At 41.6% G+C, this 23,161-nt stretch overlaps 1 protein-coding gene across 2 annotated transcripts in view; it reads left to right on the top strand.

Moving 5' to 3' along the window:
- Positions 1–23,161, top strand: part of FLT3 (fms related tyrosine kinase 3) — a 97,330-nt gene that overhangs the window by 5,946 nt on the left and 68,223 nt on the right. For both annotated transcript variants that reach the window (XM_025364411.1, XM_025364410.1), the window contains exon 2: positions 18,551–18,672. In XM_025364411.1, the coding sequence (XP_025220196.1) occupies positions 18,551–18,672 (122 nt within the window). The remainder of the gene's footprint in view (positions 1–18,550; positions 18,673–23,161) is intronic.

Below are 23,161 nucleotides of genomic sequence, written 5' to 3'. Positions count from 1 at the left end.
GTATTATTAGTGCTTTTGAAGTAATGAAAGCTTTTGTAGAAGTCACTACTGGTTACTAATTTGACTCACGCAATTCTGTTCTATTAGTACCAACACATGTGAAGGAAATTTTAAAATAAGATAAAGTAGGCAGAGTGCAGTGGTTCACACCTGTATCCCCAGCATTTTGGGAGGCCTAGGCGGGAGGATCACTGGAGCCCAGGAGTTCAAGACCAGCCTGGGCAATACAGCGAGACCTGGTCTCTACAAAAAAATTAAAAAATTAACTGAGCGTAGAGGCACATGCTTGTAGCCTCAGCTACTCAGGAGGCTGAGACAAGAGGATAGCTTGAGCCCAGGAATTTGAGGCTGCAGTGAGCTATGACCATGCCACTGTACTCTAACCTGGGTGGCAGAGCAAGATGCTATCTCTAAAAAAAGAAAAAAGAAAGGAAAAAAATATATAAAGTGCACACAGTGTTCTTTTGTGGCCACAGAAATTGCATAAGATCCTAAAAGAGGAACCATGTTTTTTTTTGGGTTAAACAGTAAAAATATATATATTTTTTCTGCTGGCATTATAAGGTCAATTGGTAGCCAAGAATCTTTCATAGAATTATTTACAGTCTATGCTAAAGCAGGCTTTAGTGTATAAGATAGTCACTGAATTCAGTCTTCAAATATTTTGTTATTTGATTTATGCTTTTCCTAATGTTTGACATTATGTTCTTGGAGGTAATGCCCGTAGATATATTAGGACTAACAACACATTTAGGAAACGTGCTGTTTTCTGTGGCAGGGAATGTCTCTGCACTTAAGTTCCTCATTTGTAAAAAGGAGATAAGCAGTATCTTACTCCTTCATCAGATAATACTTGTAAAGCACAGCTGCACTCTTTGTTAGGCACGTGTTTTGCAGAAAGAAATATATGAAGTCTGAAGAAATTAGGATTTGGAGTCACAAGATTTGCCTCCTTCTCTCCCTCCCTTCCTTCTTTTTTAATTCCCTCCCTCTTTCCCACCCTTCCTCCTTCCACAGATGTTTTTGAGCTCTGTCTATGTCTAGGACCTGTGTTAAATGCTACACAGTACTGTTTCCTGCCCTCAAAGTATAATGTTCGGGATGTCGGTGGCAGCAGGTCAGACATATAGAAAGAAATTTGCAGTGGAGTTTTAGAAATATGCACCGTGGCTGAACCTCTAACCCAGACTGAGAAAGTAAAGCAAAGCTTCCAAGAGAAGGTGATGCCAGAGTCATACTGAAGAGAAGTAAGACTTGTCAGAGAAAGAAGAGGGTGAGGATGTTCCAGGTAAATAGGACAGCAAAGAAAAAGGTACAAATATGTCACAGATAGTAAACTATAATTTCATTCCGAGTTGTTGTGACACAATGTATAAGGTCACCAGGATTAGAGTAACTATCATTTATAAAGTTGTAATTCAGCAAATTATTTAAAGATTTCTAATGAATAGCTTTAAAAAAAGAAAATTTAGGGTTGCCTGAGCATAATGTGTACTGTGTAAGGGATACTTTGGTGATGTGTTAAGTGGTTGGACTTTATCATGTAGACCAAGAGTCTCTGGATGGTTGGTCTGACATGGTGGTCCATGCCTATAGTCCCAGCTACATGGAAGGCTCGCTTGAGCCCAAGAGTTCAAGGCCAGCCTGGCCAACATAGCAAGATCCCATCTCTAATTAAAAAAAAAAAAAGAGGCCAGGTGTGGTGGCTCACACCTGTAATCCCTGCACTTTGGGAGGCCAAGGTGAGTGGATCACTTGAGCCCAGGAGTTTGAGCCCAGCCTGGGCAACATGGCAAAACCCCATTTCTACCAAAAAATATGAAAAAAGTTAGCCAGATGTGCTGACACGTGTCTGTAGTCCAGCTACTAGGGAGGCTGAGGCAAGAGAATTGGTTGAGTATGGGATGTGGAGGTTGCAGCGAGCTGAGATCACACCACTGCACTCTAGCCTGGGTGACAGAGTGAGACCCTGTCTCAAAAAAAAAAAAAAAAAAAAGTAGTCTCCAGATGGATTTTAGGGGGTTTGTTATATCTTCCCTCTGTGTGTGTATGTGTGTGAGTATGCCTTTTTTTTTTTTTTTTTGGAGAGTGAGTTAATTGCTACCTTCAGATTTTCAAAGGAGTCTGTGACTCAAGAAAGAGGAATCACTGCCGTTGGTTCTGGAGGGCTTTAAGCAGAGGTGTGACATGCTCTGATTTGTATTTTAGAAAGACAATTCTGGTGTCTGTGTGGAGGATGAATATGGGGCCAACAGGACTATGGCAGGGAAGTTGTTGGCAGTAGTCCAGGCCAGAGATGACAACGAGGGCTTGAATTAGGGCAATGGTGATAGAGATGTGGAGCTGAGAATTGCTTTGAGAATTATCAAGTAGTCAAAATGTTAGCTGAGCATGGTGGTGTGCACCTGCAAGCTCAGCCACTCTGGAGACTGAGGCAGGAGGAGCGCTTGAGCCCAGGAGGTTGAGGCTACAGTTAGCTATGATCCTGCCACTGCACTCCAGCCTGGGTGGTAGAGCGAGACCCTATCTAAAAATAAAAGTCAAAATGTAAGGGTTGGCAATTGCCTGGGTAATGGGAAATGAGGGAGAGGAAGGAGTCAAAAATGGCTTCTGGGTTTCTGGATTCTGTGACACTGGAGGTTTTACTACTGAGGAGGATGGGGGGAGACAGAGGAGAGAGGGAGGTAGGAAGAGGTAGGGCTTAGGGAGGAGAAAGGTGAGTTAAATTTCCCTTTGAGTTTAAGGTTCCTTGGTGGGGGCTACCCAGATACATAGTTAAAGACACAGAAGGTATAAATTAGGAACTTGTGAGCAGATATATATTTTTTTATTTTATTTTTATGTTTTGAGATGCAGTCTCGCTCTGTTGCCCAGGTTGGAGTGCAATGGTGTGATCTCGGCTCACTGCAACCTCTGCCTCCCGGGTTCAAGTGATTCTCCTGCCTCAGCCTCCCGAGTAGCTGGGACCACAGGCGTGCTCCACCACTCCTGGCTAATTTTTGTATTTTTGGTAAAGACAGAGTTTCACCATGTTGGCCAGGCTGGTTTTGAACTCCTGACATCAAGCAATCCACCTGCCTCAGCCTCCCAAAGTGCTAGGATTACAGGCGTGAGTTACCACGCCCGGCCTATTTTTTATTTTTATAGAGATGAGGTCTTGCTGTGTTTCCCAGGCTGGTCTTGAACACCTGAGCTCAAGCGATCCTCCCACCTTGGCTTCCCAAAGTGCTGAGATTACAGGCATTAGCCGCTGCACCCAGCCTCACGAGCAGATAGACAGTAGTTAAAATTACAAGAATTTATAGAGAAAGAACATTGAATGAATGAATTCAGAGAATGAAATCTTAGAGTTACCCATTCTACTGCCCTCATTTACCACAGGAAGAAAATGGGGCCCAAAGAGGATAAATGAGTTGCTCAAATTCAGTTTTCAAAGCTGGTAACTTTCCAAAGAGGGACTTGGAACATTGGTCTCCAACTCTTTGCCCTGCAGAAGACAGCTTGAAATTGAAGTGTCTTGACATCCTCTGGTTTGTTTCATAATGTGTAAATCCACAACTCTTTGAAGTTTTAGATTATTGTCAACTTTTTGTTTTTTACTTACCCCCACCCCCATCCCAGTACTGTCCCTTCAAAGTGTACCACTCTGAGAGCTCTTTTTCAATTCCAGAGTTGTTCTGACTGCTCAGAATGTGTTTGGAACTGGATTCTGGGAATTTCCATTACGGTTTTAGAATGAATTTTTGGAAAGAACCTTAATATTGATGGTGGCAAATTTCCTCTGGCTTTTTTTTTTTTTTTTTGAGGAGAGTGGGTGGGGGAACAGGTCTCACTCTGTCACCCAGGCTGGAGTGCAGTGGCATGATCTTGGCTCACTGCAGGCTCCACTTCCTGGACTTCAGTGATCCTCCCACCTCAGCCTCCGGAGTAATTGAGACCACAGGTGTGCACCACCACACCAGGCGAATTTTTGTATTTTTGGTAGAGGTGGGGCTTGGCCATGTTAGCCAGTCTGGTCTCGAACTCCTGAGCTCAAGTGATCCTCCTGCCTCGGCCTCCCAAAGTGCTGGGATTACAAGCGTGAGCCACTGCGCCAGGCCAGCTTTTTAAAAAGTCAGGTTTATTGAGGTACAATTTTCATACAGTAAATTTCATCCTCTTTAATATGCAGTTCTATGAGTTTCAGAAACAAATACAGTCATGGAACTGCCACCAATATCAAGACATAGACATTTCCATTCCCCTTAAAAGTTCTGTCATGGCAGTGTGCAGCGGCTCACGTCTGTAATCCCAACACTTTGGGAGGCTGAGGCAGGCGGATCACGAGGTCAGGAGTTCAAGACCAGCTTGGCCATCATGGTGAAACCCTGTCTCTACTAAAAATACAAAAAATTAGCTGGGCATGGTGGTGTGCGCCTGTAATCCCAGCTAGTTGGGAGGCTAAGGCAAGAGAATCATTTGAATCTGGGAGGCGGAGGTTGCAGTGAGCTGAGATTGTGCCACCGCACTTCAGCCTGGGTGACACAGAGAGACTCCATCTAAAAAAAAAAAAAAAAAAAAAAAAAAGTTCCCTCAGGGCGGGGTGCAGTAGCTCAAGTCTGTATTCCCAGCATTTTGGGAGGCTGAGGTGGGCAGATTATTTGAAGTCAGGAGTTTGAGACCAGCCTGGCCAACGTGGTGAAACCTCATCTCTACTAAAAAAAAAAAAAAAATACAAAACTTAGCCGGGCATGGTGGCAGGCGCCTTTAATCCCAGTTACTCGGGAGGCTGAGGCAGGAGAATTGCTTGAACCCTGGAGGCAGAGGTTGCAATGAGCGGAGATCACGCCCCTGTACTCCAGCCTGGGTGACACAGCAAGACTCTATCTCAAAAAAAAAAAAAAAAAAAAAAAAAAAATTCCTCATGCTCTTTTGTTGTCAACCCTGATCCCTACAGCAAGCCCCCCACAACTAGTACTCTCTTTCCTGTTTTCATCGTTTTCCCCTTTGTAGAATGTCATGTAAGTGGAATCTTATGATATGTGGCCTTTGAGTGTGTTTATTTCACATAGCAGAATTATCAGATTTATCTGATCAGATGAGTGTTACGTATATCAGTTATTTTTTCTTTCTGGTGCTGAGTAGTATCCTATTGTATGGATAGGCCTCAGTTTGTTATTCATTAACCAGCAACTGGTCATTTGTTTGCTTCCAGTTTTTGGCAATGATGAATAAAACAGCTATAAATATTTGAATACAGGTGTTTTTGGTAAGCATAGGTTTTCATTTCTTTTGGGTAAATACCTCAGAGTGGTATTGTATGGCTGCACTGGATGCTAAGTGAATGTTTAACTTCATGAGAAACTGCCAAACTGTTTTTCAAAGTGATTGTACCATTTGTCATTTACCCCAACAATGTGTGAGAATTACATTTGCTCAAGGTCATCGTCAGCATGTGGTATTGCCAGTTTTTTGGTTTGGGTTTTTAACCATTCTAATAGCGGTGTAGCAATGTGTTACTGTGGCTTAAATTTGCATTTCCCTAATGACTAATGATGTTAAGCATCTTTTCATGTGTTTAATTGTCATCCTATGTTTTGTTTGGTGAAGTGTCTCCCAAAATCTTTTGCCCATTTTAAAAATTGGAGTGTTTGTTTTATTATTATTGGGTTTTAAGGGTTCTTTGTGTATTATGGATACAAGTCCTTTTTCACATGTGTATCATCAAAATATTTTCTCCAGTCTGTGGCTTGTCTTTTCATTTTTTAAGAATGTTTTCTGGGCTGGGAACGCTGGCTCATACCTGTAATCCCAGCACTTTGGAGGCCAAGGCAGGCAGATCACCAGGTCAGGAGTTTGAGACCAGCCTGGCCAACATAGTGAAACTCCGTCTCTACTAAAATACAAAAAATTAGCTGGGTGTGGTGGCGGGTGCCTGTAATCCCAGCTATTCGGGAGGCTGAGGCAGGCGAATCGCTTGAACTCGGGAGGTGGAGGTTGCAGTGAGCCAAGACCACACCATTGTATGCCAGCCCAGGCGACAGCGTTAGACTGTCTCAAAAAAAAAAAAAAAAAAAAATGTTTTCTGATGGCTCACACCTGTAATCCCAGCACTTTGGGAGGCTGAGGCAGGTGGATTACCTGAGGTCAGCAGTTCAACACCAGCCTGGCCAACATGGCAAAACCCTGTCTCTACTAAAAATATGAAAATTAGCCAGGCCTGGTGGTGTACACCTGTAATTCCAGCTACTTGGGAGGCTGAGGCGTGAGAATTTCCTGAACCTGGGAGGCAGAGGTTGCAGTGAGCTGAGATTGTGCCACTGCACTCCAACGTGGGCAACTGAGTGAGACTCTGTCTCAAATAAATAAATAAATAAATAAAAGAATGTTTTCTGAGGAGCAAACGTTTTTCGTTTTGGTGAAGTCCACAAGTGGAAAAAAATTAACTCTAGACTGAGCACTGCTCTGATCCCACCTAACCCAGCTTAAATGCAAGACATGAAAGAACAGAGTGCTCACCATAAATTTAATTGCATCCCAGAAAAAAGTTCAAGAATATTTAACAGAAGACAAAAGCATCTGGCACCAGGTAAAATTCACAATGTCTGACACCCAGTTATAAATTTACTAGACAAACAAAGAACAAGAAAAATTTAAGGAGAAAAATCAGTCACCCAAAAGGGACCCAGAAATGACATCAAATGTGGAATTAGTGGGCAAGAAAATTAAAACGGTTATTATAACAATATTACATATATTTCTGAATGAGGAAAGATTGTACATGTTAAGAAGAGACATAGTAAATATAACAAATTACCCAAATTGAACGTCTAAGGATGAAAACTCAGTTACACTGGAGAGGATTAGTGACAGATTAAACATTGTAGGAGAAAAGATTAGTGGACTTGGAGGCATAGCAACAGAAAATATCTAAAATGAACAGAGCAAAAAAGACCAAATAACATGAACAGAGAATTAGGGAGGTACAGAACTTTAGGTGGTCAGATATACATGTAATTAGAGTCCCTAAAGGAGAGAATGGGGGAAGGAAGATGACAGTAAAGACATTTCAAAAATAATGGAGGAAAATTGTCAAACCAGATAAAAATGATATACCTATGGGTTCAGGAAGCCCAGTGAAACTCAAGCACATGACTCATGAAAACTACAAAAGGCTCATTATCATCAAATTGGTTAAAGCCAGAGACTAAGAGAAAATCTTAAAAGCATCCAGAGAAAAAAGATACATTCATTTGGCAGACTTCTTGTCATGAACTATGTAAGTCAAAAGACAGTGAAGAAACATTGCAACATCTTTAAAGAACTGAAGGATGCTTTGGGAGGCTGAGGCAGGAGGATTGCTTGAAGCCAGGAGTTCAAGACCGGCCTGGGCAACATAGCAATCCACTGTCTCTACAAAAAATAAAAGAATTAGCCAGGCATGATGGTATGTCCTTATTGTCAAAGCTACTTCAGAGGCTGAGGTGGAAGGATTGTTAGAGCCCAGGAGTTCAAGGCTGCAGTGAGCTATGATCATGCTACTGCACTTCAACCTGGACAACAGAGCAAAACTAATAATATACATGTGTGGTTCTATATCCAAAAAAACAAAAAACAAAAAACCATCTTTCAAAAATGAAGAGAAACAAATAGTCTTTCAGATGTACAAAAACTGAAAGAAACAATCACTCCAGACTGGCATAATAGGAACTTTTTTTTTATTTTTTATTTTTTTGAGACAGAGTCTTGCTCTGTCGCCCAGGTTGGAGTGCAGTGGCACAATCTTGGCTCACTGCAAGCTCCGCCTCCCAGTTTCTCACCATTCTCCTGCCAAACTACAGGTGCCCAACACCATGCCCAGCTAATTTTTCGTATTTTTAGTAGAGACAGGGTTTCACAGTGTTAGCCAGGATGGTCTCAATCTCCTGACCTTGTGATCCACCTGCCTCGGCCTCCCAAAGTGCTGGGATTACAGGCGTGAGCCACCGTGCCCGGCCTAATAGGAACTGTTAAAGAAAGTTCTTCAGACAGCTGGGCATGGTAGTTCATGCCTGCAATCCTAGCACTTTGGGAGGCCAAGGTGGGCGAATCCCTTGATGTCAGGAGTTCAAGACCAGCCTGGCCAGCATGGTGGAACTCCATCTCTACTAAAAATACAAAAATTAGCTGGGTTTGATCGTGCAAGCTTGTAATCCCAGCTACTCGGGAGGCTGAGGCAGGAGTATTGCTTGAACCTGGGAGACGTAGGTCGAAGTGAGCAGAGATTTCACCACTACACTCTAGTGTGAGTGACAGAGCAAACTCCATTTCAAGCGCACACACACACACGTTCTTCAGACAGATGGAAAATAATACAAAATAAAAATCTGGATTTACACAAAGGAATAAAAAATAGTGGGAATGGAAACTATTGAGTAAGTATAGCCTTTTTTTCTTATTGTTTAAATCTCTTTAAAAGACAATTGACTGTTTAAAGCAATAATAATAATATCTTGTGGGGTTTATAAGTTATGTAGAAGTATAGTGTATGTCAGCAATACCTCAAAGCCTGAAAGAAATGAAATGGAAATATGCCAGCGTAAGGTTCTAGTATTAGATATAAAGTCATATAACATCACTTAAAGGTAGGCTGTGTTATGGTAAACATGTAATACTATGAACCTTAAACCGACTACCAAAACAAAATAAAGCATTATAGCTAATAATCCACAAAAGGAAATAAAGTGGAATCATTTTTTAAAAAGCTCAGTTATTCCCCAAGGAGGCAGAAAAAAGAGAAGAAGGGAATAAAAAACAGATGGGACAAATGGAAAACAAAGAACAATATAGTGGATTTAAATCTAATCACGTGAATACTTTCTGTAAATTAAAATGATCTAAATATCATGATTAAAAGGCAGAAGTTTCAGATTTGGCTAAAGAAAAGTAAGACCCAGCTCTATGCATCATAAATGAAACCAGTCCTGGATATGTTTTTATAATGTAATTTTTTATTTAAAGAAAGGGTCTTGCCATGTTACCTAGACTGGTCTCAAACTCCTGGGCTCAAAGTGATCTGCCCACATTGGCCTCCCAAGGTGCTGGGTTTACAGGTGTGAGCCACCATGCCCAGCCCTAGTCCTGAATATGAAGACACAAATAGGTTAAAAGTGAATGGATGGGGGAAAAAAATCCCATTTTAGCACTAATCAAAAGAGAGCCAGAGAGGTAATAATATTAGGCAAAGTACATTTCAGAGAAAAGAATATTGCTAGGAACAAAGAGAGCCATTTCATAATGCTATAAGGCTTGATTCATCAAAAGGGCATAAAAATCCTAAACGTATGCACCTAATAACAGAACTTGAAAATACATGGGTCAAAATCTGATTGAACTGCAAGGAGAAATAAACAAATACACAATTATATTCAAAGTGTACGACACTCCTTCTCCTTCAATAATTGATTGAACAAGGACAAATAAATAAGTAGGAGATAGAAGACTTGAACAAGCAACTTGACCACATCACGTTTATGGAACATTCCACCTAACAATAATCACAATGGTCAAATACACATCTTTTTTCTTTTCTTTTTTTTGAGATGGAGTCTCGCTCTGTTGCCCAGGCTGGAGTGCAGTGGCACAATCTTGGCTCACTACAACTTCTGCCTCCCGGGCTCAAGCGATTCTTCTGCCTCAGCCTCCCGAGTAGCTGGGACTGTAGGCGTGTGCCACCACACCCAGCTAATTTTTTGTATTTTTAGTAGACACAGGGTTTCACCATGTTGGCCAGGCTGGTCTCGAACTCCTGATCTCAGATGATCAGCCTGCCTCGGCCTCCCAAAGTGAGGTGTCACAGGCGTGAGCCACCACTCTGGCTTGCACATCTTTTCAAGTGCACACTTACCAAGGTAGAGCATATTCTGAAGCATGAAACAAGTGTCAGTAAATTTTAAAAGATTCAAGACATACAAGACATACTTTAAAAGATTCAAAGTATATCTTCTGACTACAATGGCATTAAATTAAAATTTCAGCCTGGGCAACATGGCAAAACCCCATCTCTACAAAAAATAGAAAAAATAATTAGCCAGGTTGGTGGCATTTGCCTGTACTCCCAGCTACGCAGGAGGCTGAAGTAGGAGGATCACCTGAACCCAGGGAAGTTAAGGCTGCAGTGCACCATGATCACACTGCAGTCCACCCTGGGTGACGAGTGAGACTCAAAACAAAAAACAAACAAAATTAATACTGCAGGACATTTTTGTAAAAAAATAAATAATTAATCCATTAAAATTAATAACAGAAAGAGTCCAGTATAGTATCTTGCACCTGTAATCCCAGCATTTTTGGAGGCTGAGGTAGCAAGATCACTTGAGGTCAGGAGTTTGAGACCAGCCTGGGTAACATAGCAAGACCTCATCTCCCAAAAAATAAAAAAAATTAGCAAGATGTGGTGGCCTATGTCTGTAGTCCTTACTAGTTGGGAGGCTGATGTGGGATGATCATTTGAGCCCAAGAGTCATCCCAGCTACTCAGGACATGAGATTTGGAGGGGCAAAATTATATGGTTTGACTGTGTCCCCACCCAAATCTCAACCTGAACTGCATCTCCCAGAATTCCCACGTATTGTGGGAAGGACCCGTGGGAAGGACCCAGGGGGAGGTAATTCAATCATAGGTGCCAGACTTTCCCATGCTATTCTCGTGATAGTGAATAAGTCTCATGAGATTTGATGGGAATAAATCTCCTGAGGCACCAGAATTGCTTGAACCCAGGAGGTGGAGATTGCAGTTGGTGGAGATCTCCTCCATGAGATCTGATGGGTTTATCAGGGGATTCCGCTTTTGCTGCTTCCTCATTTTTCTCTTGCAGCCACCATGTAAGAAGTGCCTTTCACCTCCTGCCAGGATTCTGAGGCCTCCCCAGCCAAGTGGAGCTGTAAATCCAATTAAACTGCTTTTTCTTCCCAGTCTTGGGTATATTTTTATCAGCAGCGTGAAAACGGACTAATATATGAAGCTTCCTGAGTTCCTCACCAGAAGCAGATGCTAGCATCATGCTTCTCACACACACTACGTAACTGTGAGCCAAATAAACCTCTCTTTTCTTTTCTTTTCTTTCTTTTTCTTTCTTTCTTTCTTTCTCTTTCCTTCCTTTCTTTCTTTTTCTTTTTCTTTCTTTCTTTCTTTCTTTTCTCTTTCTTTCCCTCCCTTCCTTCCTCCTCCTTCTTCTCCCTTCCCTTCCTTTTTCTTTCTTTCCTTTTTCTTTCCCTCCCTTCCTTCCTCCTCCTTCTTCTCCCTTCCCTTCCTTTCCTTCCTATTTCTTTCTTTCTTTCTCTCTTTCTTTCTTTCTTTTCTTTCTCTTTCTTTCCACCCTCCCTCCTTCCTTCTCTCTCTTTTCCTTCCTTTCTTCCTCCCCTCCCTCCCTACCCTTCCTTCCTTCCTTCCTTCCTTCCTTCCTTCCTTCCTTCCTTCCTTCCTTCCTTCCTTCCTTCCTTCCTTCCTTCCTTCCTTCCGTCCTCTCTCTGTCACCCAGAGACAGGGTCTCACTCTGTCATCCAAGCTGAAGTGCAGTGGCATGATCACAGCTCACTGCAGCCTTGACCTCCCTGGGTTGAGGTGATCCTCCTGCCTCAGTCTCCTGCATAGCTGGGACTACAGATACATGCTACCACACCTGGCTAATTGTGTATTTTTTTTGTTTGTTTTTTTGTTTTTTTGTTTTTTGTTTTTTTGTTTTTTTTTTTTTTGAGACGGAGTCTCGCTCTGTCACCCAGGCTGGAGTGCAGTGGCCGGATCTCAGCTCACTGCAAGCTCCACCTCCCGGGTTTACGCCATTCTCCTGCCTCAGCCTCCCGAGTAGCTGGGACTACAGGCGCCCGCCACCTCGCCCGGCTAAGTTTTTGTATTTTTAGTAGAGACGGGGTTTCACTGTGTTAGCCAGGATGGTCTCGATCTCCTGACCTTGTGATCCGCCCGTCTCGGCCTCCCAAAGTGCTGGGATTACAGGCTTGAGCCACCGCGCCCGGCCAATTGTGTATTTTTTGTAGAGACAGAGTTTCACTGTGTTGCCCAGGCTGGTCTTGAATTCCCAGGCTCAAGCAATCCTCCCACCTTGGCCTCCCAAAGTACTGAGATTACAGTCCTCACTCATGCTACAAACACTGCCTTCTTTCTCCCTTCTGGAGCAGGACAGCTTTTCTCCTCCTGTCTTTGGACATCAGACTCCAGGTTCTTTGGCTCTTGGACTCTGACACTTGCACCACCTGCCTTGCACCTGAGAGCCTGCCGCAGGCTCTCAGGCCTTTAGCCTCAGACTGGGGGTTGCATTGTTGGCTTCCTTGGTTTTGAGGCTTTTGGAGTTGGACTGAGACACGTTATTGGCTTTTCTCATTTTCTGACTTGCAGACAGCTTGTCCTGGAACTTTGCCTTTGTAATCACGTGAGCCAATTCTCTCTCAAAAATTCCCTTTCGTATATAAATATATATCCTATTGGTTTTGTCCCTCCGGAGAAGGCTACTACAAGTGTATTGTATAAAATGAAATAAAATAAACATCAGCATTTGATTATACTTTGCAATATGTTTTATCTTTTTGGGGCCATTGTAGGTACTTAATATTTGTTAATTGCATGGATGGATGAATAAATAAATGTCAAAGTGCTCATATTTTAAAAATATGAGCATTGTATATGAGAAAATTGCTAAGAAAGGCCAGGTGCAGTGGCTCACGCCTATAATCCCAGCACTTCGAGAAGCCGAGGCAGGCAGATCACTTGAGGTCAGGAGTTCAAGACCAGCCTGGCCAACATGGTGAAACCTCACTTCTACTAAAAATACAAAAAATTAGCCAGGTGTGGTGGTGCATGCCTGTAATCACAGCTACTTGGGAGGCTGAGGCAGGAGGATCACTGGAATCTGGGAGGTGGAGTTTGCAGTGAGCTGAGATGGTGCCACTGTACTCCAGCTTGGGTGACAGAGTCAGACTCTGTCTCAAAAAAAAATTGCTAAGAGGGTAGATTTTAGATATCTCAACATGAAAAAATAAGTACATGAAATGATGCATCCTTTTTAAAAAAAAAAAAAAAAAGACAGAACCTTGCTCTGTGGCCCAGGTTGGAGTGCAATGGCGCAATCTCGGGTCACTGCAACCTCCACCTCCCGGGTTGAAGCAATTCTTCTGCCTCAGCCTCCTGAGTAGCTGGGACTACAGGCATGCGCCACTTCACCCAGCTATTTTTTGTATTTTTAGTAGAGACAGGGTTTCACCATGTTGGCCAGGCTGGTCTTGAACTCCTGACGTCAAGTGATCCACCCACCTCGGCCTCCCAAAGTGCTGGGATTACAGGTGTGAGCCACCATGCCCACATGGCCTTGTGATGCATCTATTTTTTATTGATACGTAATATTTTACATATTTATGGGGTACATATGATATTTTGTGACATCCATAGAATGTGTAATGACCAACTCAAGAGTATTTGAGGTAATCATCACTTTGAATGTTTATCATTTCTATGTGTTGAGAACATTTCAAGTCCTCTCTTCTAACTGCTTTGAAATATACATACCTTGTTGTTTACAAATGGCTAACAAATATATGAAAAAATGTTCAACATCACTAATCGTCAGGGAAATACAAATCAAAACCACAATGATGTATATGTTAATTAGTTTGATTTAATCATTCCACAATGTATACATATATTAAAACATCACATTATACTCCGTGAGTATATATTTTTGTCCATTATAAAATACTCAATAATTTTTAAAATGAGCAATCCCTTTAAAAAAAGATTAGGTGTGGGCAAAAGATGTGAACAGACACACCACCAAAGAAGTTATGGAATGTAATAGCATCATCTAAATGGATGTTCAGTGTTCATTAGTCAGGAGGAAAATGCAAATTAAAACCACAATGAGGGCTGGGCGCAGTGGCTCACACCCGTAATCCCAGCACTTGAGGAGCCCAAGGCGGGCAGATGACTCAAGCCTCGGAGTTTGAGACCAGCCTGGGCAAAAAATACAAAAATTACAAAAATACAAAAATTAGCCAGGTATGATGGTGCACACTGGTTGTCCCAGCTACTCGGGAAGCTAAGGTGGGAGGATGGCTTGAGCCCAGGAGGTCAAAGCTGCAGACAGCTGTGATCACGCCACTCCAACCTGAGTGACAGAGTGAGACCCTGTCTCAAAAAATAAAAAATAAAAATAAATAAAAACACAATGAGATACAACGCACTTATTAGAAAGGCCAAAATTTTAAAGTCTCATCATACCAAATGTTAGCAAGGATGTGACGCAACTGGAATTCCGTACACTGCGAGTGGGAACATAAAGCTCTAACCTCTTTGGAAAACAACTGGACACTTTCTTAAAAAGTTACAAATACAGGCAGGGCGCGGTGGCTCAAGCCTGTAATCCCAGCACTTTGGGAGGCCGAGACGGGCGGATCACGAGGTCAGGAGATCGAGACCATCCTGGCTAACACGGTGAAACCCCGTCTCTACTAAAAAAATACAAAAAACTAGCTGGGCGAGGTGGCGGCGCCTGTAGTCCCAGGTACTCGGGAGGCTGAGGCAGGAGAATGGCGTGAACCCGGGAGGCGAAGCTTGCAGTGAGCTGAGATTCGGCCATTGCACTCCAGCCTGGGTGACAGAGCAAGACTCTGTCTCAAAAAAAAAAAAAAAAAAAAAGTTACAAATACACCGACCCTATAACCTAGGCCTTCAATTCCTTAGTATTTAGCCAAGAGAAATGAAAGTGTATATCCATATTAAGACTTTTATATAAATAGCAGCTTTATTAGTAAGAGCAAAAGTGGAAACAGCCCAAATGTGGGTCCACAGATGAATAGGTGAAAACAAATTGTGTTATATATCTATATAACAAATGACTACTCGGTAATTAAAAGGAATGAACTACTGATATCTACTACAGTATGGACAAATATCAAAAAAATGCAGAGTGAAAGAAGCCCGACCACCCACCCTATAAAAAAACAGTTCATACTGTGATTCCATTTGTGTGAAATTTTAGAAAATTCAAACTGTAGTGACAGAAAATAGATCAGAGGTGGCTTGGGTGTGGGGGATGGGGTTGGTAGGAGGGCGTGATATCAAAGCTTCATAAGGAAACTTTCGGGAGTGATAGGTCACTTTACTATCTTTAAAAAAATATTTTTTCTTGGGTTTAGAGGCAGGGTCTGTCTCTTTTGTCCAGGCTGGAGTGCAGAGGCTTGATCATAGCTCACTGCAGCTTCAAACTCCTGGCCTCAATCTATCCTCCCACTTCAGCCTCCCAAGTAGCTGAGACTACAGGCTCGTGCCACCACACTTGGCTAACGTATTAAAAACGAATTTTTGTAGAGATGGGGTTTCACTCTGTCTCTCAGCCTGGTCTCTAAGTCCTGGTCTCAAGTGATCCTCCCACCTTGGCCTCCCAAAGTGCTGGGATTACAGGTGTGAGCACTATGCCCAGCCTTAAATTCACTATTTTGATTGTGGTGTTGGTTTTGTAGATATGTATGAATTTACTAAATTGTATACTTTTAATGTGTACAATTTATTGTAAGTTAATTATACTTATAAAATATTTTAAAATTATTATTTTTTTAAAGACTAGGGAGAAAACATTACAAAGTGGAGCAGGAAAAGTTCTTACTTTCTGAGACTGTCTCAGATTATAAGGTTACAAAGATGGCTGAACACATATATTACCTCCTGTCGCTATCTATAGACCACTCAAGTGACAGTAAAAAATGCTTTTTTTTTTTTCTAGAGATGAGGTCTCACTCTGTCACCCAGGGGCTGAAGTGCAATGGTGCAATCACATCTCACTGCAGCCTCCACATTCCATGCCTGAGCGATCCTCTCCCACCTCAGCCTTTTGAGTAGCTGGGCTGGGACTATAGGCACACACCACTATGCCCAGTTAATTAAAAAATTTTTTTAGAGACATGATTTTACTGGGTTGCCCAGGCTGGTCTCAAACTCCTGGCCTCAAGCAATCCATCCACCTCAGCCTCCCAAAGTGCTGGGATTACAGACATGAGCCACCATGCCCAGCCAAAAAATGCTTTTAAAGAGATAAGCATGTTTGTTAAGAGAATAGATCTTGGCCAGGTGCAGTGGTTCACGCCTGTAATCCCAGCACTTTGGGAGGCCAAGGCAGCTGAATCACTTGAGGCCAGGAGCTTGAGACTAGCCTGGGCAACATGGTGAACGCAGTCTCTACTAAAAACACAAAAATTAGCTGGGCACGATGGCACACACCGGTAATCCCAGCTATTTGGGAGGCTGAGGCAGGAGAATCACTTGAACCCTGGAGGCAGAGGTTGCAGTGAGCCGTGATCGCACCACTGCACTCCAGCCTCGGCAACAGATAAAGACTCTGTCTCAATTTAAAAAAAAAAGACAGAGAGTAGATCTTAAATGTTTGCATCACAAAAAAAGAAAAAGATAAAGATAAGTATACGAGCTGATGGATAGGTTAGTTAGCTTGATTGGGGTGTTCATTTCACAATGTGTGTATGTATATGTATATATACTTATATGTGTATATATACTTAAATACATAAAGAGAAGCCCATATATATGTATATATATTAATATACACATATACATACACATACATTATATATAAATACACATATATTTCGATATATATATCAAAATTACATGATGTACACTGTGAATATATGATGTACACTGCAATTTTTATTGCCAATTATACCTAATACCCCCAAAGAAACAAAGATATAAACATATAAAGACAAAGAGGAGGCCAGGCATGGTGGCTAACCCTGTAATCCCAGCACTTTGAGAGGTCAAGGTGGGCGGATCACGAGGTCAGGAGATCGAGACCAGGATGAAACCCCATCTCTACTAAAAATACAAAAAAAAAATTAGCTGAGTGCGGTGGCGGACACCTGTAGTCCCAGCTACTCGAGAGGCTGAGGCAGGAGAATAGTGTGAACCCGGGAGGTGGAGCTTGCAGTGAGCTGAGGTCGCGCCACTGCACTAAGGCCTGGGCAACAGAGCGAGACTCTGTCTCAAAAAAAAAAAAAGTCCAAAAAATAAATAAATAAATAAAGACAAAGAGGATGGAGAAGGAAAAAGTAAAACTTTGAGAGCTTTAAAGCAGATAAAGCTGGGTGCAGTGGCTCACACTATCAACCAACAACTTGGGAGGCCAAGGCAGGAGGATCACTTGAGTCCAGGAGTTTGAAGTCAGTGTGTGCAACATAGCAAGATCCTGTCTCTTAAAAAAAAAAAAAATTAAAAAGAAGAAGTGGATGATGAAAGCTAAATTATAGTTGGGGGTTGAGAAAGCTGAGAAGCAGCCTGCTTTTCATTGCAGGACCCCACAATAGTGTAACTTGCCAAGACCAGCTCACGAGACACAGGAAGCAGGCAAGAGAGAGAATCGTCTCTGGGGAATAGGACCAATCCGTGAGAAAAGACCTAAAGATACACCTACAGAGATTGGGCTACGGGCCACACCATAGAGCTTAGGACAGACACTCAGCACTTCATTCTTATATGTGAACAGACTGTTGAAGATTGTCAGTCATTAGGGGAAGATATCTACATCATGGGCAAACAGAAAGTGAAGAGGAGAGAAGGAATCAAAAGAAATAATTCAAGAAAATGCCAAACAGAGGGATATGAATTTCTAGATTGAAAAGGCCCACTGTGTACCCAGCACAATGGATGAAAATAGACTCTCAAGAAGGCACATAATTTTGAAAATTTTAGTGCTGTGGTTTCGAAGAAAAGATTCTATAAGCATCCATAAAGAAAAAAAGAACAGGCCGGGCGTGATGGCTCACGCCTGTAATGCCAGCACTTTGGGAGGCCGAGGCGGGCGGATCACGAGGTCAAGAGATAGAGACCATCCTGGCCAACATGGTGAAACCCTGTCTTTACTTAAAAAAATACAAAAGATTGGCTGGGCGTGGTGGCGGCGCCTGTGGTCCCAGCTACTCCGGAAGCTGAGGCAGGAGAATGGCGTGAAGCCGGGAGGCGGAGCTTGCAGTGAGCCGAGATCACGCCACTGCACTCCAGCCTGGGCGACAAAGCAAGACTCCATCTCAAAGAAAAGAAATAAAGAATATCAGGCTGGGCGCAGTGGCTCAGGCCTGTAATCCTCTCAAAAAAAAAGAATCCATCTCAAAAAAAAAAAAAAAAAAAAAGAAGTAGAAATCTATATACAACAAAAGGTGCACACGCACACACACACACGCACACAAATCATCTATACAAATAATCATTTCCTTAGTCAAACTAGGCTCATTTCAACAGCTTAAGAGCCACGTGTAGTTAGTGGCCACCATATTAGACAGCACAGGCATAGAACATGTCCATCCCTGCAGACTGCTTTATTGGACAGCCCTGCTCTAAGTACCTCTGCTCCTGATTTAAAGCAGACTAAACTTGCATAAAATCGAATTTCCTACATACTTTCATAGTGGCCAATTTCCCCTGATTACACTTTGTTTTGTTGTTTGGTTGCAAGATAAATACATGTTTTGTTTTTAAGGTGTGCATGTATCAACATTATCATTTTTATTTTGTTTTACAGTTGTTTTTTCTGCAATGATATTTGGGACTATTACAAATCAAGATCTGCCTGTGATCAAGTGTGTTTTAATCAATCATAAGAACAATGATTCATCAGTGGGGAAGTCATCATCATATCCCATGGTAAAGTAACATTAAAATTATACCTTTAGCTGTTTTTCTCTAGAGACCATAATTTGTAAGTTATTGAAGGCTACCATGGCTAAATGGGCTTCTCTTTATGTATTTAAGTATATTATGTTCTCACATCTGGTACCGACAGAGCATCTATACTCGTAGCTCCCTGGCACTCCATTCCTTCAAGAACCATATTCTTCATATGAGGATTTAGGAAGGACACTGATTGATAACTAGCATGAAGTAACGAGTACAGTCTTCCCTCGGTATACAGTGGGGATTGGTTCCAAGACTCTCACTAATACCAAAATCCATGGATACTCAAGTCCCTGATATAAAATGACTTGGTATATGCATGTAACCTATGCAGATTCTATATATTTTTGAGACAGTCTCATTTTGTTGACCATGCTGGAGTATAGTGGCATGATCACAGCTCACAGCAGCCTCGCCCTCCCAGGCTCAAGCAGTCCTCCCACTTCAACCTCCCGAGTAGCTGCGACTAAAGGCACATGCCACCACACCTGGCTAATTTTTTTAATTTTTTGCAAAGATGGGGTCCCACTCTTTTGCCCAGGCTGATCTTGAACTCTTGGGCTCAACTGATCCTCCCACCTAAGCATCCCAAAGTGCTGGGATTACAGTCCTGAGCCACCATGCCTGACCCTCCCGTATACCTTTAAAATTATCTCTAGATTACTTATAATACCTAATATGATGCAAATGCTTTATAATACCTAAACAACTATGTGAATAGTTGTTATACCCTATTGTTTAGGAAATAATGACAAGGGAAAAAAGTCGGTACGTGTTCAGTACAGATGCAACCCCATTTTTTTCGGAATATTTTCAATCTGTGGTTGGTTGTATCCACGGATGTGGAAACCATGGTTACAGAGGGCCGACTGTATTTCCTTCTCTCCTTAAAGAGAATCCAGGCTTTTCTCCCAAGCCTGAATCCCTCACTTCCAGATGCCCCCAGTATATAGGTAGATTTTCCATTTGCACATCAAAATCCACCTATATCATTTATTTTATTTGATTTCTATTTTCCCAAGCCTGCTCTTATTCTTGTATTAATTGATTTCTGTTTATAACCGTGCCTAGTTCCCAGGCTTGAAAGCTCAGCATCATCTTTCTTTCTATTACTTTCACATTTGGTCAGTTACCAAGTGTTGTCGATTCCCTGTAGGAGTTCTCATATAATCATCTCATATTCTCTAGTCTCACTGCCACTTCCCTAATTCAAGCGCTCGTTAACTCCCTCATAATCATAGTGATATCCTAAGTGGCCTCTTCCTGCTACAGTTCATTTCAGAGATAGCTGCTGGGCTAGCCTCCCTGAAGCAGGCACATCCTTCACTGCCTGGCTCTGAACCCTCCATGATTTCCCATTACTTAGAATGATACCAAGGTTGCTCAGTAATCTGGCACTGGCTCCTTCAAGTTCCGACCTTGTTTTTCATTACTCCTCTCTTTTACGCTATTCATCTTGTTTTTCATTACTCCTCTCTCTTGTGCTATTCCCACCCCTCTATTTTAAAAACATATATTTAGTAAATTTACTCAAGGGAAGCTTAAGTGATGGAGAACTGAAAATAGTAGAAATCAGCCAGGTACAATGGCTCACACCTGTAATCCCAGCATTTTGGGAGGCCAAGGTGGGTGGATTGCTTGAGCTCAGGAGTTTGAGACTACCCTGAGGAACATGGTGAAACCCGTTTCTGTCAAAAATACAACAACAACAACAAAATTAACCAGCCATGGTGGCGTGTGCCTGTGGTCCCAGCTACTTGTGAGGCTGACGCCGGAGGATCATCTGAGCCAGGGAGGCGGAGGTTGCAGTGAGCCAAGATTGTGCCACTGCACTCCAGCCTGGGCAACAGAGTGACACTTCCATCTCAAAAAAAAAAAAAAAGGAAAAGAAAAAAAGTAGAAATCTATAAACAACAAAAAGTGCCCATAAATTGGTAAGCTCTGCAGACATTTCCAGTTGAGGGTTCATACAAATGTATAGTCACCCTTTTTTCTTTTATATAGCTATAACACAGAAATACATGACAAAATGGCCTGACTCTCCCCGCTCTGTAAATCAGATACATTAGAGATATTCTGAAGTTTTAAAAACAGTGTGAAACAAGTTTCAGTAACAACATTCTACATGAATATAAAGAAATACATGATTTTTTCATGCCAGAAGCGTTGTTGGTTTTAATTTTTCAATAGGTGTTGGCATCATAACACGTTAGCTGGTTAATAATTAAGGCATTTTGCATACACAATATTTCAATGTGGACAAAATAATTTTAATATTTGCTATGATGTTTTAAACTTTTAGTGTCTTTTTGATATAAGAAAATAGCTGCACACATTTAAGTGTTTTTGTATAAAAACACAACCTTAAATTAATGATGATTGGTTAATAATAATAAATCATATATATATATATATATTTTTTTTTTTTTTTGAAATGGAGTCTTACTCTGTCACCCAGGCTGGAATGCCATGGTACGATCTCAGCTCACTGCAGCCTCTGCCTCCTGGGTTCAAGTGATTCTCCTGCCTCAGCCTCTCGAGTAGCTGGGATTACAGGCACCTGCCACCACACCCAGCTAATTTTTTGTATTTTTAGTAGAGACGGGGTTTCACCATGTTGGCCAGGCTGGTCTTGAACTCCTGACCTCAAGTGATCTGCCTGCTTTGGCCTCCCAAAGTGTTGGGATTACAGGTGTGAGCCACTGCTACTGGCTGATATATATCAGATATATATATATACACATATATATATCATAGATACATATATTGTAGATATATTTAGATATACTCTATATTCTTATGCAATATTCAGGATTGTATTAAGACCTAGTAGTTCTTTTATTATTATTATTATTATTCTTATTTCTTTTTTAAAGACAGCATCACGGCCAAGCATAGTGGCTCATGCCTATAATCCCAGCACTTTGGGAGGCTGAAGTGGGTGGATCACCTGAGGTCAGGAGTTCAAGACCAGCCTGGCCAACATGATGAAATCCCATTTCTACTAAAAATATAAAAATTAGCCGGGTGTTGTGGCACACGTCTGTAATCCTGTAATCCCAGCTACTCAGGAGGCTGAGGCAGGAGAATCGCTTGAACTTGGGAGGTAGAGGTTGCAGTAAGCAGAGATCTGCATTCCAGCCTGGGCAACAGAGAGAGACTCTGTCTCTAAATAAATAAATAAATAAATAAAAGATCTCACTATGTTGCCCAGGTTGGTCTCAAACTAAGACCCAGAAGTTCTTAAACCACATTAAACAAATAACCATACAAATCCTAATTGCTGCAAAGATGAACAGTCTTTATGTTGTACTTTCATCTCATTGGACTTGCTTCTTTTAGATACTTCCCCACTTCAATGTGAAGTAGATTGTAAGAGTTTCAGTGGCTTAAAAAAAAAGTTTTCATTTCTTCCATAGTTCACACTTCTCAGATGAGGCATTTTTCGGAAAATCCTGCAGTCCAGGGATGCTTTGAATAACCACCAAGCACTCTTTAGTAGAGAAAACTTGTCAATGCCTCTGTGATGACATTGATCACAGTGTGATCTACATCTTTAGCTCTATTACCAGAGTATACCCTGGAACCAGAGTAAGATGGTTACACAGTACCCACAATCTACTTAATTGTTTACAATACAATTTTTTTTGGTCTTTGTATTCGTCATGAAACTAAAAGAAAAAGAAACAAAGAATGTTTCTATCATTTACAGTCTCTATTTGGGATGATAGTTCTGATCACCCCTTTTTATGACTGCTTGAAGCCAGCTTAGACCAACTGTTAGTCCATTTTTGTGTTGCTATGGAGAAAGACCTGAGATTGGGTGATTTGTAAAGAAAAGAGGTTTAACTGGCTCATGGTTCCACAGGCTGTACAAGCATGGCAGCAGCATCTGCTCAGCTTCTGATTAGGCCTCAAGAAGCTTCCATTCGTGGTAGAAGACAAAGGGAGAGCAGGCATATCACATGGCGGGAGTAGGAGCAAGAGAGAGGGGAGGTCCCAGACACTTTTAAACAACCAGATCTTGCATGAACTGAGAACTCACTGATCACCAAGCCATTCATGAGGTATCCACCCTGATGATCCAATACTTCCTACCAGGTTCCATCTCCGACATTGGGAATCACATTTCTTGTTTTTTTTTTTTTTTTTTTGGTGACAGAGTCTCACACTGTCACCCAGGCTGGAGTGCAGTGGCGCCGTCTCGGCTCACTACAACCTCCGCCTTCCAGGTTCAAATGATTCTCCTGATTCAGCCTCCCAAGTAGCTGGGACTACAGGCGTGTGCCAACCCACCTAATTTTTGTGTGTGTGTGTGTGTGTGTATATATATTTATATATATAAAATATATATATAAATATAAATTATATATTATATAATATAAATTATATATTTATATAAATATATAATATATATTTATATATTTACATATATATAAATATATATATTTATATATAT

This window comes from Theropithecus gelada, chromosome 17 (genome assembly GCF_003255815.1).
Source record: "Theropithecus gelada isolate Dixy chromosome 17, Tgel_1.0, whole genome shotgun sequence".
Lineage (NCBI taxonomy): Eukaryota > Metazoa > Chordata > Mammalia > Primates > Cercopithecidae > Theropithecus > Theropithecus gelada.
Note: the sequence above shows the minus strand (reverse complement) of the source record. Positions and strands in the feature narration are given on the sequence as shown.